The sequence below is a fragment of the Saccoglossus kowalevskii genome, chromosome 8 (assembly GCF_978046115.1).
Source record: "Saccoglossus kowalevskii chromosome 8, keSacKowa6.1, whole genome shotgun sequence".
Taxonomy (NCBI): Eukaryota; Metazoa; Hemichordata; class Enteropneusta; family Harrimaniidae; genus Saccoglossus; species Saccoglossus kowalevskii.
This window is the reverse complement of record NC_140648.1, coordinates 40,138,966-40,154,492: the sequence shown is the minus strand read 5'-3', so window position 1 is coordinate 40,154,492 and position 15,527 is coordinate 40,138,966. Positions and strand designations below refer to the sequence as shown.

General features: G+C 39.1%; 1 protein-coding gene across 1 annotated transcript in view; it reads right to left on the bottom strand.

Annotated features, from left to right (window-relative positions):
- Positions 1-15,527, bottom strand: part of LOC102807340 (transient receptor potential cation channel subfamily M member-like 2) — a 169,015-nt gene that overhangs the window by 75,410 nt on the left and 78,078 nt on the right. Inside the window, exon 15 of the mRNA XM_085502863.1 lies at positions 10,782-10,881. Within this exon, the coding sequence (XP_085358989.1) occupies positions 10,782-10,881 (100 nt within the window). The remainder of the gene's footprint in view (positions 1-10,781; positions 10,882-15,527) is intronic.

The window sequence follows — 15,527 nt, the reverse complement described above, 5'->3', positions numbered from 1 at the left end:
CCACAGTTAAAGGGAGAATTCAGGATAAACCACAGTTAAAGGAAGAAGTCAAGGCAAACCAAAGTTAAAGGGATAAGTCAAGGCAAACCACAGTTAAAGTGGCAGTCAAGGCAAACCACAGTTAAAGGGGAAGTCAAGGCAAACCACAGTTAAAGGAGAAGTCAAGGCAATCCACAGTTAAAGGGAGAAGTCAAGGCAAACCACAGTTAAAGTGGCAGTCAAGGCAAACCACAGTTAAGGGGGAAGTCAAGGCAATCCACAGTTAAAAAGGAAGTCAAGGCAAACCACGGTTAAAGTGGAAGTCATGGCAAACTACAGTTAAAGGGGAAGTCAAGGCAAACCACAGTTAAAGTGGAAGTCAAGGCAAACCACAGTTAAAGTGAAAGTCAAAGCAAACCACAGTTAAAGGGAGGAGTCAAAGCAAACCACAGTTAAAGTGGAAGTCAAAGCAAACCACAGTTAAAGTGGAAGTCAAGGCAAACCACAGTTAAAGGGGAAGTCAAGGCAATCCACAGTTAAAGGGAGAAGTCAAGGCAAACCACAGTTAAAGTGGAAGTCAAAGCAAACCACAGTTAAAGTGGAAGTCAAGGCAAACCACAGTTAAAGGGGAAGTCAAGACAATCCACAGTTAAAGGGAGAAGTCAAGGCAAAGCACAGTTAAAGGGAGGAGTCAAAGCAAACCACAGTTAAATAGAGAAGTCAAAGCAAACCACAGTTAGGGGGAGGAGTCAAAGCAAACCACAGTTAGGGGGAGGAGTCAAAGCAAACCACAGTTAAAGTGGAAGTCAAAGCAAACCACAGTTAAAGTGGAAGTCAGAGCAAACCACAGTGAAAGGGGAAGTCAAGGCAATCCACAGTTAAAGGGAGAAGTCAAGGCAAACCACAGTTAAAGGGAGAAGTCAAGGCAAACCACAGTTAAAGTGGAAGTCAAAGCAAACCACAGTTAAAGGGAGAAGTCAAGGCAAACCACAGTTAAAGGGAGAAGTCAAGGCAAACCACAGTTAAAGTGGAAGTCAAGGCAAACCACAGTTAAAGGGGAAGTCAAGGCAATCCACAGTTAAAGGGAGAAGTCAAGGCAAACCACAGTTAAAGTGGAAGTCAAAGCAAACAACAGTTAAAGTGGAAGTCAAAGCAAACCACAGTTAAAAGGAGGAGTCAAAGCAAACCACAGTTAAAGTGGAAGTCAAAGCAAACCACAGTTAAAGTGGAAGTCAAAGAAAACCACAATAAAAGTGGAAGTCAAGGCAAACCACAGTTAAAGGGAGCAATCAAGGCAAACCACAGTTAAAGGAAGGAGTCAAAGCAAACCACAGTTAAAAGGAGGAGTCAAAGCAAACCACAGTTAAAGTGGAAGTCAAAGCAAACCACAATTAAAGGGAGGAGTCAAAGCAAACCACAGTTAAAGTGGAAGTCAAAGCAAACCACAGTTAAAGTGGAAGTCAAAGCAAACCACAGTTAAAGTGGAAGTCAAGGCAAACCACAGTTAAAGTGGAAGTCTAGGCAAACCACAGTTAAAGGGAGCAATCAAGGCAAACCACAGTTAACGGAAGGAGTCAAAGCAAGCCACAGTTAAAAGGAGGAGTCAAAGCAAACCACAATTAAAGGGAGGAGTCAAAGCAAACCACAGTTAAAGTGGAAGTCAAAGCAAACCACAGTTAAAGTGGAAGTCAAACCAAACCACAGTTAAAGTGGAAGTCAAGGCAAACTACAGTTAAAGTGGAAGTCTAGGCAAACCACAGTTAAAGTGGAAGTCAAAGCAAACCACAGTTAAAGGGAGCAGTCAAAGCAAACCACAGTTAAAGTGGAAGTCAAGGCAAACCACAATTACAGTGGAAGTCAAGGCAAACCACAGTTAAATTGGAAGTCAAAGCAAACCACAGTTAAAGTGGAAGTCAAGGCAAACCACAGTTAAAGTGGAAGTCAAAGCAAACCACAGTTAAAGGGAGGAGTCAAAGCAAACCACAGTTAAAGTGGAAGTCAAAGCAAACCACAGTTAAAGTGGAGGTCAAAGCAAACCACAGTTAAAGTGGAAGTCAATGCAAACCACATTTAAAGTGGAAGTCAAAGCAAACCACAGTTAAAGTGGAGGTCAAAGCAAACCACAGTTAAAGTGGAAGTCAATGCAAACCACAGTTAAAGTGGAAGTCAAAGCAAACCACAGTTAAAGTGGAAGTCAAGGCAAACCACAGTTAAAGTGGAAGTCAAGGTAAACCACAGTTATAGTGGAAGTCAAGGCAAACCAGAGTTAAAGTGGAAGTCAAGGCAAACCACAGTTAAAGTGGAAGTCAAGGCAAACCACAGTTGAAGTGGAAGTCAAAGCAAACCACAGTTAAAGGGAGGCGTCAAAACAAACTACAGTTAAAGTGGAAGTCAAAGCAAACCACAGTTAAAGTGGAAGTCAATGCAAACCACAGTTAAAGTGGAAGTCAAGGCAAATCACAGTTAAAGTGGAAGTCAAGGCAAACCACAGTTAAAGTGAAAGTCAAGGCAAACCACAGTTAAAGTGGAAGTCAAAGCAAACCACAGTTAAAGGGAGGAGTCAAAGCAAACCACAGTTAAAGTGGAAGTCAAAGCAAACCACAGTTAAAGTGGAAGTCAAGGCAAACCACAGTTAAAGGGGAAGTCAAAGCAATCAACAGTTAAAGGGAGAAGTCAAGGCAAAGCACAGTTAAAGGGGAAGTCAAAGCAAACCACAGTTAAAGGGAGAAGTCAAGGCAAACCACAGTTAAAGGGATAAGTCAAGGCAAACCACAGTTAAAGGAAGAAGACAAGGCAAACCACAGTTAAAGGGATAAGTCACGGCAAACCACAGTTAAAGTGGCAGTCAAGGCACACCAAAGTTAAAGGGGAAGTCAAGGAAATCCACAGTTAAAGGGAGAAGTCAAGGCAAAGCACAGTTAAAGGGGAAGTCAAGGCAATCCACAGTTAAAAGGAGAAGTAAAAAAACACAAAGTTAAAGGGGAAGTCAAGGCAAACCACAGTTAAAGGGAGAAGTCAAGGCAAACCACAGTTAAAGGGAGAAGTCAAGGCAAACCACAGTTAAAGGGGAAGTCAAGGCAAACCACAGTTAAAGGGAGGAGTCAAAGCAAACCACAGCTAAATAGAGAAGTCAAAGCAAACCACAGTTAGGGGGAGGAGTCAAAGCAAACCACAGTTAAAGTGGAAGTCAAGGCAAACCACAGTTAAAGGGGAAGTCAAGGCAATCCACAGTTAAAGGGAGAAGTCAAGGCAAACCACAGTTAAAGTGGAAGTCAAAGCAAACCACAGTTAAAGTGGAAGTCAAAGCAAACCACAGTTAAAAGGAGGAGTCAAAGCAAACCACAGTTAAAGTGGAAGTCAAAGCAAACCACAGTTAAAGTGGAAGTCAAAGCAAACCACAGTTAAAGTGGAAGTCAAAGCAAACCACAGTTAAAGGGAGAAGTCAAGGCAAACCACAGTTAAAGGGAGAAGTCAAGGCAAACCACAGTTAAAGAGAGGAGTCCAAGCAAACCATAGTTAAAATGGAAGTCAAAGCAAACTAAGGTTAAAGGGGAAGTCAAGGCAAACCACAGTAAAATGTGAATTCAGGGTAAACCCCAGTTAAAGAGAGAAGTCAAGGCAAACCACAGTTAAAGGGAGAATTCAGGATAAACCACAGTTAAAGGAAGACGTCAAGGCAAACCATAGTTAAAGGGATAAGTCAAGGCAAACCACAGTTAGGGGAGGAGTCAAAGCAAACCACGGTTAAAGTGGAAGTCAAAGCAAACCACAGTTAAAGTGGAAGTCAAGGCAAACCACAGTTAGAGTGGAAGTCAAGGCAAACCACAGTTAAAGGGAGCAATCAAGGCAAACCACAGTTAAATGAAGGAGTCAAAGCAAACCACAGTTAAAGTGGAAGTCAAAGCAAACCACAGTTATAGGGAGAAGTCAAGGCAAACCACAGTTAGGGGGAGGAGTCAAAGCAAACCACAGTTAAAGTGGAAGTCAAAGCAAACCACAGTTAAAGTGGAGGTCAAGGCAAACCACAGGTAGAGTGGAAGTCAAGGCAAACCACAGTTAAAGGGAGCAATCAAGGCAAACCACAGTTAAATGAAGGAGTCAAAGCAAACCACAGCTAAAGGGAGAAGTCAAGGCAAACCACAGTTAAAGTGGAAGTCAAAGCAAGCCACAGTTAAAGGGAGAAGTCAAGAAAAACCACAGTTAAAGGGAGGAGTCAAAGCAAACAACAGTTAAAGGGAGAAGTCAAGGCAAACCACAGTTAAAGGGAGAAGTCGAGGCAAACCACAGTTAAAGTGGAAGTCAAAGCAAACCACAGTTAAAGTGGAAGTCAAAGCAAACCACAGTTAAAGGGAGGAGTCAAAGCAAACCACAGTTAAAGTGGAAGTCAAGGCAAACCACAGTTAAAGTGGAAGTCAAAGCAAACCACAGTTAAAAGTGGGAGTCAAAGCAAACCACAGTTAAAAGGAGGAGTCAAAGCAAACCACAGTTAAAGTGGAAGTCAAAGCAAACCACAGTTAAAGTGGAAGTCAAAGCAAACCACAGTTAAAGTGGAAGTCAAGGCAAACCACAGTTAAAGTGGAAGTCAAAGCAAACCACAGTTAAAGGGAGGAGTCAAAGCAAACCACAGTTAAAGTGGAAGTCAAAGTAAACCACAGTTAAAGTGGAAGTCAAAGCAAACCACAGTTAAAGTGGAAGTCAAGGCAAATCACAGTTAAAGTGGAAGTCAAGGCAAACCACAGTTAAAAGGAGGAGTAAAAGCAAACCACAGTTAAAGTGGAAGTCAAAGCAAACCACAGTTAAAGTGGAAGTCAAGGCAAACCACAGTTAAAGGAAGGGAGCAATCAAGGCAAACCACAGTTAAAGGAAGGAGTCAAAGCAAACCACAGTTAAAGTGGAAGTCAAAGCAAACCACAGTTAAAAGGAGGAGTAAAAGCAAACCACAGTTAAAGTGGAAGTCAAAGCAAACCACAGTTAAAGTGGAAGTCAAGGCAAACCAGTTAAAGGGAGCAATCAAGGCAAACCACAGTTAAAAGAAGGGAGCAATCAAGGCAAACCACAGTTAAAGGAAGGAGTCAAAGCAAACCACAGTTAAAGTGGAAGTCAAAGCAAACCACAGTTAAAAGGAGGAGTCAAAGCAAACCAGAGTTAAAGTGGAAGTCAAAGCAAACCACAGTTAAAGTGGAAGTCAAACCAAACCACAGTTAAAGTGCAAGTCAAGGCAAACCACAGTTAAAGTGGACGTCTAGGTAAACCACAGTTAAAGTGGAAGTCAAAGCAAACCACAGTTAAAGGGAGGAGTCAAAGCAAACCACAGTTAAAGTGGAAGTCAAGGCAAACCACAGTTAAAGTGGACGTCTAGGTAAACCACAGTTAAAGTGGAAGTCAAAGCAAACCACAGTTAAAGGGAGGAGTCAAAGCAAACCAGAGTTAAAGTGGAAGTCAAGGCAAACCACAGTTATAGTGGAAGTCAAGGCAAACCACAGTTAAAGTGGAAGTCAAGGCAAACCACAGTTAAAGTGGAAGTCAAGGCAAACCACAGTTAAAGTGGAAGTCTAGGCAAACCACAGTTACAGTGGGAGTCAATGCAAACCACAGTTAAAGGGAGGAGTCAAAGCAAACCACAGTTAAAGTGGAAGCCAAAGCAAACCACAGTTAAAGTGGAAGTCAAGGCAAACCACAGTTAAAGTGGAAGTCAAATCAAACCACAGTTAAAGTGGAAGTCAAAGCAAACCACAGTTAAAGTGGAGTCAAAGCAAACCACAGTTAAACGGAAGAGTCAAAGCAAACTACAGTTAAATTGGAAGTCAAAGCAAACCACAGTTAACGTGGAAGTCAAAGCAAACACAGTTAAAGTGGAAGTCAAAGCAAACCACAGTTAAAGTGGAAGTCAAGGCAAACCACAGTTAAAGTGGAAGTCCAGGCAAACCGCAGTTGAAGTGGAAGTCCAGGCAAACCACAGTTAAAGTGGAAGTCAAAGCAAACCACAGTTAAAGGGAGGAGTCAAAGCAAACCACAGTTAAAGTGGAAGTCAAGGCAAACCACAGTTAAAGTGGAAGTCAAAGCAAACCACAGTTAAAAGTGGGAGTCAAAGCAAACCACAGTTAAAAGGAGGAGTCAAAGCAAACCACAGTTAAAGTGGAAGTCAAAGCAAACCACAGTTAAAGTGAAAGTCAAAGCAAACTACAGTTAAAGTGGAAGTCAAGGCAAACCACAGTTAAAGTGGAAGTCAAAGCAAACCACAGTTAAAGGGAGGAGTCAAAGCAAACCACAGTTAAAGTGGAAGTCAAAGCAAACCACAGTTCAAGTGGAAGTCAAAGCAAACCACAGTTAAAGTGGAAGTCAAGGCAAATCACAGTTAAAGTGGAAGTCAAGGCAAACCACAGTTAAAAGGAGGAGTAAAAGCAAACCACAGTTAAAGTGGAAGTCAAAGCAAACCACAGTTAAAGTGGAAGTCAAGGCAAACCACAGTTAAAGGAAGGGAGCAATCAAGGCAAACCACAGTTAAAGGAAGGAGTCAAAGCAAACCACAGTTAAAGTGGAAGTCAAAGCAAACCACAGTTAAAAGGAGGAGTCAAAGCAAACCACAGTTAAAGTAGAAGTCAAAGCAAACCACAGTTAAAGTGCAAGTCAAGGCAAACCACAGTTAAAGTGCAAGTCAAGGCAAACCACAGTTAAAGTGGACGTCTAGGCAAACCACAGTTAAAGTGCAAGTCAAGGCAAACCACAGTTAAAGTGGAAGTCAAAGCAAACCACAGTTAAAGTGCAAGTCAAGGCAAACCACAGTTAAAGTGGACGTCTAGGCAAACCACAGTTAAAGTGGAAGTCAAAGCAAACCACAGTTAAAGGGAGGAGTCAAAGCAAACCACAGTTAAAGTGGAAGTCAAGGCAAACCACAGTTATAGTGGAAGTCAAGGCAAACCACAGTTAAAGTGGAAGTCAAGGCAAACCACAGTTAAAGTGGAAGTCAAAGCAAACCACAGTTAAAGTGGAAGTCAAAGCAAACCACAGTTAAAGTGGAAGTCAAAGCAAACCACAGTTAAAGTGGAAGTCAAGGCAAATCACAGTTAAAGTGGAAGTCAAGGCAAACCACAGTTATAGTGGAAGTCAAGGCAAACCGCAGTTAAAGTGGAAGTCAAGGCAAACGACAGTTAAACGGAAGAGTCAAAGCAAACTACAGTTAAATTGGAAGTCAAAGCAAACCACAGTTAACGTGGAAGTCAAAGCAAACACAGTTAAAGTGGAAGTCAAAGCAAACCACAGTTAAAGTGGAAGTCAAGGCAAACCACAGTTAAAAGGAGGAGTAAAAGCAAACCACAGTTAAAGTGGAAGTCAAAGCAAACCACAGTTAAAGTGGAAGTCAAGGCAAACCACAGTTAAAGGGAGCAATGAAGGCAAACCACAGTTAAAGGAAGGGAGCAATCAAGGCAAACCACAGTTAAAGGAAGGAGTCAAAGCAAACCACAGTTAAAGTGGAAGTCAAAGCAAACCACAGTTAAAAGGAGGAGTCAAAGCAAACCAGAGTTAAAGTGGAAGTCAAAGCAAACCACAGTTAAAGTGGAAGTCAAAGCAAACCACAGTTAAAGTGCAAGTCAAGGCAAACCACAGTTAAAGTGCAAGTCAAAGCAAACCACAGTTATAGTGGAAGTCAAAGCAAACCACAGTTAAAGTGGAAGTCAAAGCAAACCACAGTTAAAGTGGAAGTCAAAGCAAACCACAGTTAAAGTGCAAGTCAAGGCAAACCACAGTTAAAGTGCAAGTCAAGGCAAACCACAGTTAAAGTGGACGTCTAGGCAAACCACAGTTAAAGTGGAAGTCAAGGCAAACCACAGTTAAAGTGGAAGTCAAAGCAAACCACAGTTAAAGGGAATAGTCAAAGCAAACCACAGTTAAAGTGGAAGTCAAGGCAAACCACAGTTATAGTGGAAGTCAAGGCAAACCACAGTTAAAGTGGAAGTCAAGGCAAACCACAGTTAAAGTGGAAGTCAAGGCAAACCACAGTTGAAGTGGAAGTCAAAGCAAAGCACACTTAAAGGGAGGAGTCAAAGCAAACCACAGTTAAAGTGGAAGTCAAGGCAAACCACAGTTAAAGTGGAAGTCTAGGCAAACCACAGTTACAGTGGGAGTCAAAGCAAACCACAGTTAAAGGGAGGAGTCAAAGCAAACCACAGTTAAAGTGGAAGTCAAAGCAAACCACAGTTAAAGTGGAAGTCAAGGCAAACTACAGTTAAAGTGGAAGTCAAGGCAAACCACAGTTAAAGTGGAATTCAAGGCAAACCACAGTTAAAGTGGAAGTCAAGGCAAACCACAGTTAAAGTGGAAGTCAAGGCAAACCACAGTTAAAGTGGAAGTCTAGGCAAACCACAGTTAAAGTGGAAGTCAAAGCAAACCACAGTTAAAGGGAGGAGTCAAAGCAAACCACAGTTAAAGTGGAAGTCAAAGCAAACCACAGTTAAAGTGGAAGTCAATGCAAACCACAGTTAAAGTGGAAGTCAAGGCAAATCACAGTTACAGTGGAAGTCAAGGCAAACCACAGTTAAATTGGAAGTCAAGGCAAACCACAGTTAAAGTGGAAGTCAAAGCAAACCACAGTTAAAGTGAAAGTCAAGGCAAACCACAGTTAAAGTGGAAGTCAAAGCAAACCACAGTTAAAGGGAGGAGTCAAAGCAAACCACAGTTAAAGTGGAAGTCAAAGCAAACCACAGTTAAAGGGGAAGTCAAAGCAATCAACAGTTAAAGGGAGAAGTCAAGGCAAAGCACAGTTAAAGGGGAAGTCAAAGCAAACCACAGTTAAAGGGAGAAGTCAAGGCAAACCACAGTTAAAAGGAGAATTCAGGGTAAACCCCAGTTAAAGAGAGAAGTCAAGGCAAACCACAGTTAAAGGAAGAAGACAAGGCAAACCACAGTTAAAGGGATAAGTCACGGCAAACCACAGTTAAAGTGGCAGTCAAGGCACACCAAAGTTAAAGGGGAAGTCAAGGAAATCCACAGTTAAAGGGAGAAGTCAAGGCAAAGCACAGTTAAAGGGGAAGTCAAGGCAATCCACAGTTAAAAGGAGAAGTAAAAAAACACAAAGTTAAAGGGGAAGTCAAGGCAAACCACAGTTAAAGGGAGAAGTCAAGGCAAACCACAGTTAAAGGGAGAAGTCAAGGCAAACCACAGTTAAAGGGGAAGTCAAGGCAAACCACAGTTAAAGGGAGGAGTCAAAGCAAACCACAGTTAAATAGAGAAGTCAAAGCAAACCACAGTTAGGGGGAGGAGTCAAAGCAAACCACAGTTAAAGTGGAAGTCAAGGCAAACCACAGTTAAAGGGGAAGTCAAGGCAATCCACAGTTAAAGGGAGAAGTCAAGGCAAACCACAGTTAAAGTGGAAGTCAAAGCAAACCACAGTTAAAGTGGAAGTCAAAGCAAACCACAGTTAAAAGGAGGAGTCAAAGCAAACCACAGTTAAAGTGGAAGTCAAAGCAAACCACAGTTAAAGTGGAAGTCAAAGCAAACCACAGTTAAAGGGAGAAGTCAAGGCAAACCACAGTTAAAGGGAGAAGTCAAGGCAAACCACAGTTAAAGAGAGGAGTCCAAGCAAACCATAGTTAAAATGGAAGTCAAAGCAAACTAAGGTTAAAGGGGAAGTCAAGGCAAACCACAGTAAAATGTGAATTCAGGGTAAACCCCAGTTAAAGAGAGAAGTCAAGGCAAACCACAGTTAAAGGGAGAATTCAGGATAAACCACAGTTAAAGGAAGACGTCAAGGCAAACCATAGTTAAAGGGATAAGTCAAGGCAAACCACAGTTAACGTGGCAGTCAAGGCAAACCACAGTTAAAGGGGAAGTCAAGGCAAACCACAGTTAAAGTGGAAGTCAAAGCAAACCACAGTTAAAAGGAGGAGTCAAAGCAAACCAGAGTTAAAGTGGAAGTCAAAGCAAACCACAGTTAAAGTGCAAGTCAAAGCAAACCACAGTTAAAGTGCAAGTCAAGGCAAACCACAGTTAAAGTGCAAGTCAAAGCAAACCACAGTTATAGTGGAAGTCAAGGCAAACCACAGTTAAAGTGGACGTCTAGGCAAACCACAGTTAAAGTGGAAGTCAAGGCAAACCACAGTTATAGTGGAAGTCAAGGCAAACCACAGTTAAAGTGGAAGTCAAGGCAAACCACAGTTAAAGTGGAAGTCAAGGCAAACCACAGTTGAAGTGGAAGTCAAAGCAAAGCACACTTAAAGGGAGGAGTCAAAGCAAACCACAGTTAAAGTGGAAGTCAAGGCAAACCACAGTTAAAGTGGAAGTCTAGGCAAACCACAGTTACAGTGGGAGTCAAAGCAAACCACAGTTAAAGGGAGGAGTCAAAGCAAACCACAGTTAAAGTGGAAGTCAAAGCAAACCACAGTTAAAGTGGAAGTCAAGGCAAACTACAGTTAAAGTGGAAGTCAAGGCAAACCACAGTTAAAGGGGAAGTCAAGGCAATCCACAGTTAAATTTGAACAAAATCTGTCCATGCATAACTGAGATCCGGGTCCGGAATGCTGAAAATGTGCGATTTTGATGCATTTTCGGCCTTAAAATGGCCGCTATTCGGCTATCGTTAATCGGATCATGAAAAAAATGCATGTGCATATGTCCCATATAATGTGTGATGTATGAGTGAAGTTTGAACTTAATCGGTCCATGCATGTTCGAGATACAGGTGATCACGGACGCACACACGCACACACGCACGCACGCACACAGGGCAAAACATAAATCCCCGTTTTCGGACTACGTCCGAACGGGGACTAACTAGGTTTTACAAATTTATAGAAAGCGTAACATACTTTGCATGATGTGACAAGTTACTGAACAAAGTGAGCTCCTCTTCCATCTCAGCATGTTCAGCAAGAGTTTTCAATATTCGGCCTCCAATCAATGCAGCACCTATAAGGTCAAAGGTCATGTTAAAAAAATCTTAAATGTTGGCTGGAAAGTTAAAAAAAAAAAATTAGTTGAAAAAAGATGGGTGAAAAGACCAAAAAGTTGCGTGTAAGGTGAAAAAAAAGATGGGTGCGAAGTCTGAGATAACTCCGCTGTTTAGCAATGCACATTTCAATAAAAGAACTGAAGATATCATTAGAAATATTCATCAAAATTAGAAAATTGTAGGTATCATGAAATAAACAAAATCTGAGAGTGGTCTACCTGAGGTACCTACATGTATAACATCAAAGCAGTCGAAAATATAACTTTTTACAAAAAATGACAAAAATAATCATCACAAGCTATGCATGGCACAGTCCACAGTCAACTGACGCACACGTGATAATAAAATAAATACGATATTTACTACATGAGGGCCGCCATCTTGAATGCAGCATACAACTAAATAAGAGACAAATTGTGAAACGCGTTTTTCATATTCCTACAAATCAGGACAAAAATACCGTAGGATTGTCAAACCAATATATCTGTTTATCTATGACATGATGTATAAAAAATATTTCAAATTTAAACATAATCAGTCACAGCAAGTCAGAGATATGACATGAGAACCACATTCATTAAAACAAAATGGCCGCCAGTCGGCCATTTTGAATCTTATCTGAAAAACAAAATGATGTGCATCAAGGTCCCATAATGTCCAATGTATATACCAAGTTTGAACAAAATCCATCTGTAAATAGCCAAGAAATGCTTGATTTTGATGAGTTTCAGAACAAAAATGGCTGCCAGTCGACCATCTTGAATCAGATCATGAAACAAATTGATATGCATATGTATAATATCATGTATGATGTATGTGTGAAGTTTGATTGCGCTTGGTCCAGGCACGCACGCACGCACGCACGCACGAAAACACAGACGCACGGAGGTCAAAACATAAGTCCCCGTTTCCGGACTGCGTCCAACTGGGACTAAAAATCAGAGAATCAAAGATATCATCATGATAAGAACAAATCTAAGAAAGGTCTGCCCAAGGTACATATACACCAAGTATCAGGGCAATAAGGTTTGTAGTTTTCAAGAAGTGAAAATGCCTAAAATTTGCTAATTATTATGTAAATTAGGTCATTAATATGCATGTATGTCTGTGTCCTGGAGCATCAACTGAATAGTACATGAGAAACAAGTCATTGAAAATGACACATTCCCGTTAATTTGTGAAAGTTCTCTTTGTGCTTGTCAATTAAAGTGGAGGGGTTGTCTCGGGAATGTCCTTGAAACTTGAGTCCCAACAGATTGTTTATTTACATCAAATTCAAACATGTGTTACGTGACGACCCCTCCGGTTTAAAACATAGCAAAGAATCAAAAAAAACCTTAGAAAGAACTCCTGTGTGCTGAGAGTATTAGAGACACAGTAAAAATTAATTCAAAATTACTTGTACTTGAGATATTGATGGAAAAGCTGAAAACTAATTATGCAAATCAGAAAGTAAAACTAATAAGGTCTGCACAATGTAACAAACCATCTATGTACCAAGTTTCATTGAAATATGATCAGAACCAATTATGAATTATTATGCTAATTAGGGAATTTATATGAACACACTTTAACCCAAAACCGATCATATTTGTACATTGTCCTCGAGCATCTATGTTCAAAGTTTCACTGAAATGTGATGATTAGTATTTGAGATATCAGTGTGAAAGTTGAAAATGTATCAATTATGCAAATTAGGTAATTAATATGCATAAACATATACCAACAACTAATTGGCTCTCTGCATAGTTTAGATTCATTTAAAGGTGATGATTAGTACTCGAGATATTAGTGAAAAAGCTGAAAATTAAATAATTATGCAAATAAGTTAATTAATATGCACAATTATTTACCCCCAAACTAATCAGATCTCTGCATAATCCTAGAGAATCTATGTGCCAAGTTTCATTCAAATGTAATGCTTACTACTTGAAATATTAAAAGATGAAAATTAATTAATTATGCAAATTAGGTAATTAACATGTACTGATATTACCCTAAAAACTACTAGGTCTGTGCAGCGTCCTATGACATCTGGGTACCAAGTTTCATTGAAATGTGATGATTAGTAGTTGAGATATCAGTGGAAAAGGCGAAAATTTACTTATCATTATGCAAATTAGGTAATTAATATGCACAGACTTTCACCCCAAACTAATCAAAACCTGGCAATAGTTCAGAGCATCAAATTCACCAAATTTGAATGAAAACTGACAAAGCATTTCCAAAATACATTTTCAAAAAACAAGATGGCTGCCAGTCGGCCATTTTGAATAACATTTCTAAACCACTGCATGTGTATATGTCCCACATAAAGTACTAGGCACATGCAAAGAATGAAATATGACTCCGGACGCACGGACGCACACACACACACGGACGGACGGAGACCGAATTATAAGTTCTTGTTTTTGGACTTCGTTGGCTAATTAATATGAAAATTATTTCAGTTAATTTACATGGAATTCAACCAAAAAATAATCAGGTCTTTGCAATATCCCAGGACATATGTATGTACCAGGTTTCATTGTAATGTAATGATTAGATATCAGTGGAAAAGCCAAAAATGAAAAATCACTATGCAAATTTGGTAATTAATATTCACAGATTTTTACCCCAAACTAACCAAGTCTATACATTGTCCCAGAGCATCTATGTACCAAGTTTCACCAAAATCCAAAGAATGGTTCTTCAAATATTAAAATATTAAGTCAAGGAACAGCTAAAATGTAGCTAATTATCATGCAAATTAGGCAATTAATATTACATGGATTTAATCCAAAACCTAATCAAATATGCGCATTAGCAAACACCAACATATGGTTCTTGAGATATCAGTGGAACATACAGACATACATACAGACATACTAAATCTTCACTTCACACACGATGAGTAAATCAAAAAAAGCTTAGAAAGAACTCTTGTGTGATGAGAGTATTGGGGACACATTAAAATTAATTCAAAATTTAAGATTTTATTTTCAAACAAGAAGCTTGGCAACTAATATTTGTCTGCTATTTGAGATGCATAACATAAAAACAATGTGATTCATATTATCAACATGTATAATATGTACAGAAAATTAATCTAATTAGTCTAATTAATTCCAGAGCACTTCTGTGATGATTTCAATTTAAATCTGTTTTTTTTTTTAGATATCAGAAATGAGCTAATAGTAGATAATCAACATGCATGTTTATCAACATCAAAATCAATTAACCAAATGAATTATTATACAAATTAAGCAATTATTATGCATAGATTTAGGTCTGTATATTGTTTCAGAACGCATATGTACAAAATTTAGTTATAATGTGCGATGTTTAATGTTTTAGTTAATCCTAACTAAATTGTGGAAAGCAGAAAAGTAAATTATTATGCAAATTAGGTATTTATTATAGATGTATATAAACCTAAAACTAATTAGATCATCACATTGTGTTAGAGTATATATGTACCATGATTCATTCAATTAAGATAAGTACTGACACAGACCATCTATGTATGAAGTGATTAGAACCAATAAATTATGAATTATTATACAAATTAGGTAATTAATATGATCTGATTTTAACCCTAAATTGAGGAGGTCTGTGCATTGTTCCTTATAAGCATCAATGTACCAAGTTTCAATGAAATGGAATAATTAGTACATGTGATATCAGTGTAAAAACTGGTAATTGGCTAATTATGCAAATTAGGCAATTAATGTGATCGGATTTTAACCCAAAACTAATCAAAACCTGGCATTAGTTCAGAGCATCTATGAATAAGTGGTTATTTAGATATCAGTGGAACGGTCATGGAACAGCTAAAAATTAGCTAATTATCATGCAAATTAGGTAATTAATATGTACGGATTTTTACTGAAAACTAATCAAATCTGTGCATAAGTTCAGACAGGTCTGTGCATTGTTCTGGAGCATCAGTGTACCAAGTTTCATTGAAATAGAATAATTAGTACATGTGATATCAGTGTAAAAGCTAAAAATTGGCAAATTATGCAAAAATTATGCAAATTAGGTAATTAATATGCACTGATTTTAACCCAAAAATAATCAGGTCTGTGCATTGTCCTAGAACATCTATGTACCAAGATTAGCCGAAGATTAACTAATTATGCAAATTAGTTGATTAATATGCACACATTTTTAACCCAAAACTAATCAGGTCTCTGCATTGTTCTAGAGCATCTATGTACCAAGTTTCAAGAAAATTTATTAATTATGCAAATTATGTAATTAATATTTTACATATCTGTATGTGCATTGTCCTATATATCTATGTAAGTTTCATTGAAATTGATGATTAGTCCTTGAGATATCAGTGGAAAAGCCAAAAATTGACTAATCATTATACAAATCAGGTTACTTATATGCATGGATTTTTACCCCAAACCTAATCAAATCTGCGCATTAGACAAACCAACCAACCATTAAAAACCAACGTAAGGATTTTGAGGTATCAGTGGAATGGACAGGCAAACACAAACACACACAATGATATACCGCAAAGACTCCCATTGTGTGCTTCGCACACGAGTCAAAAAGATGGCTGGAAATTTAAAATTGATTGTCTATTCTTGTTTGTGATAGGCCCTGG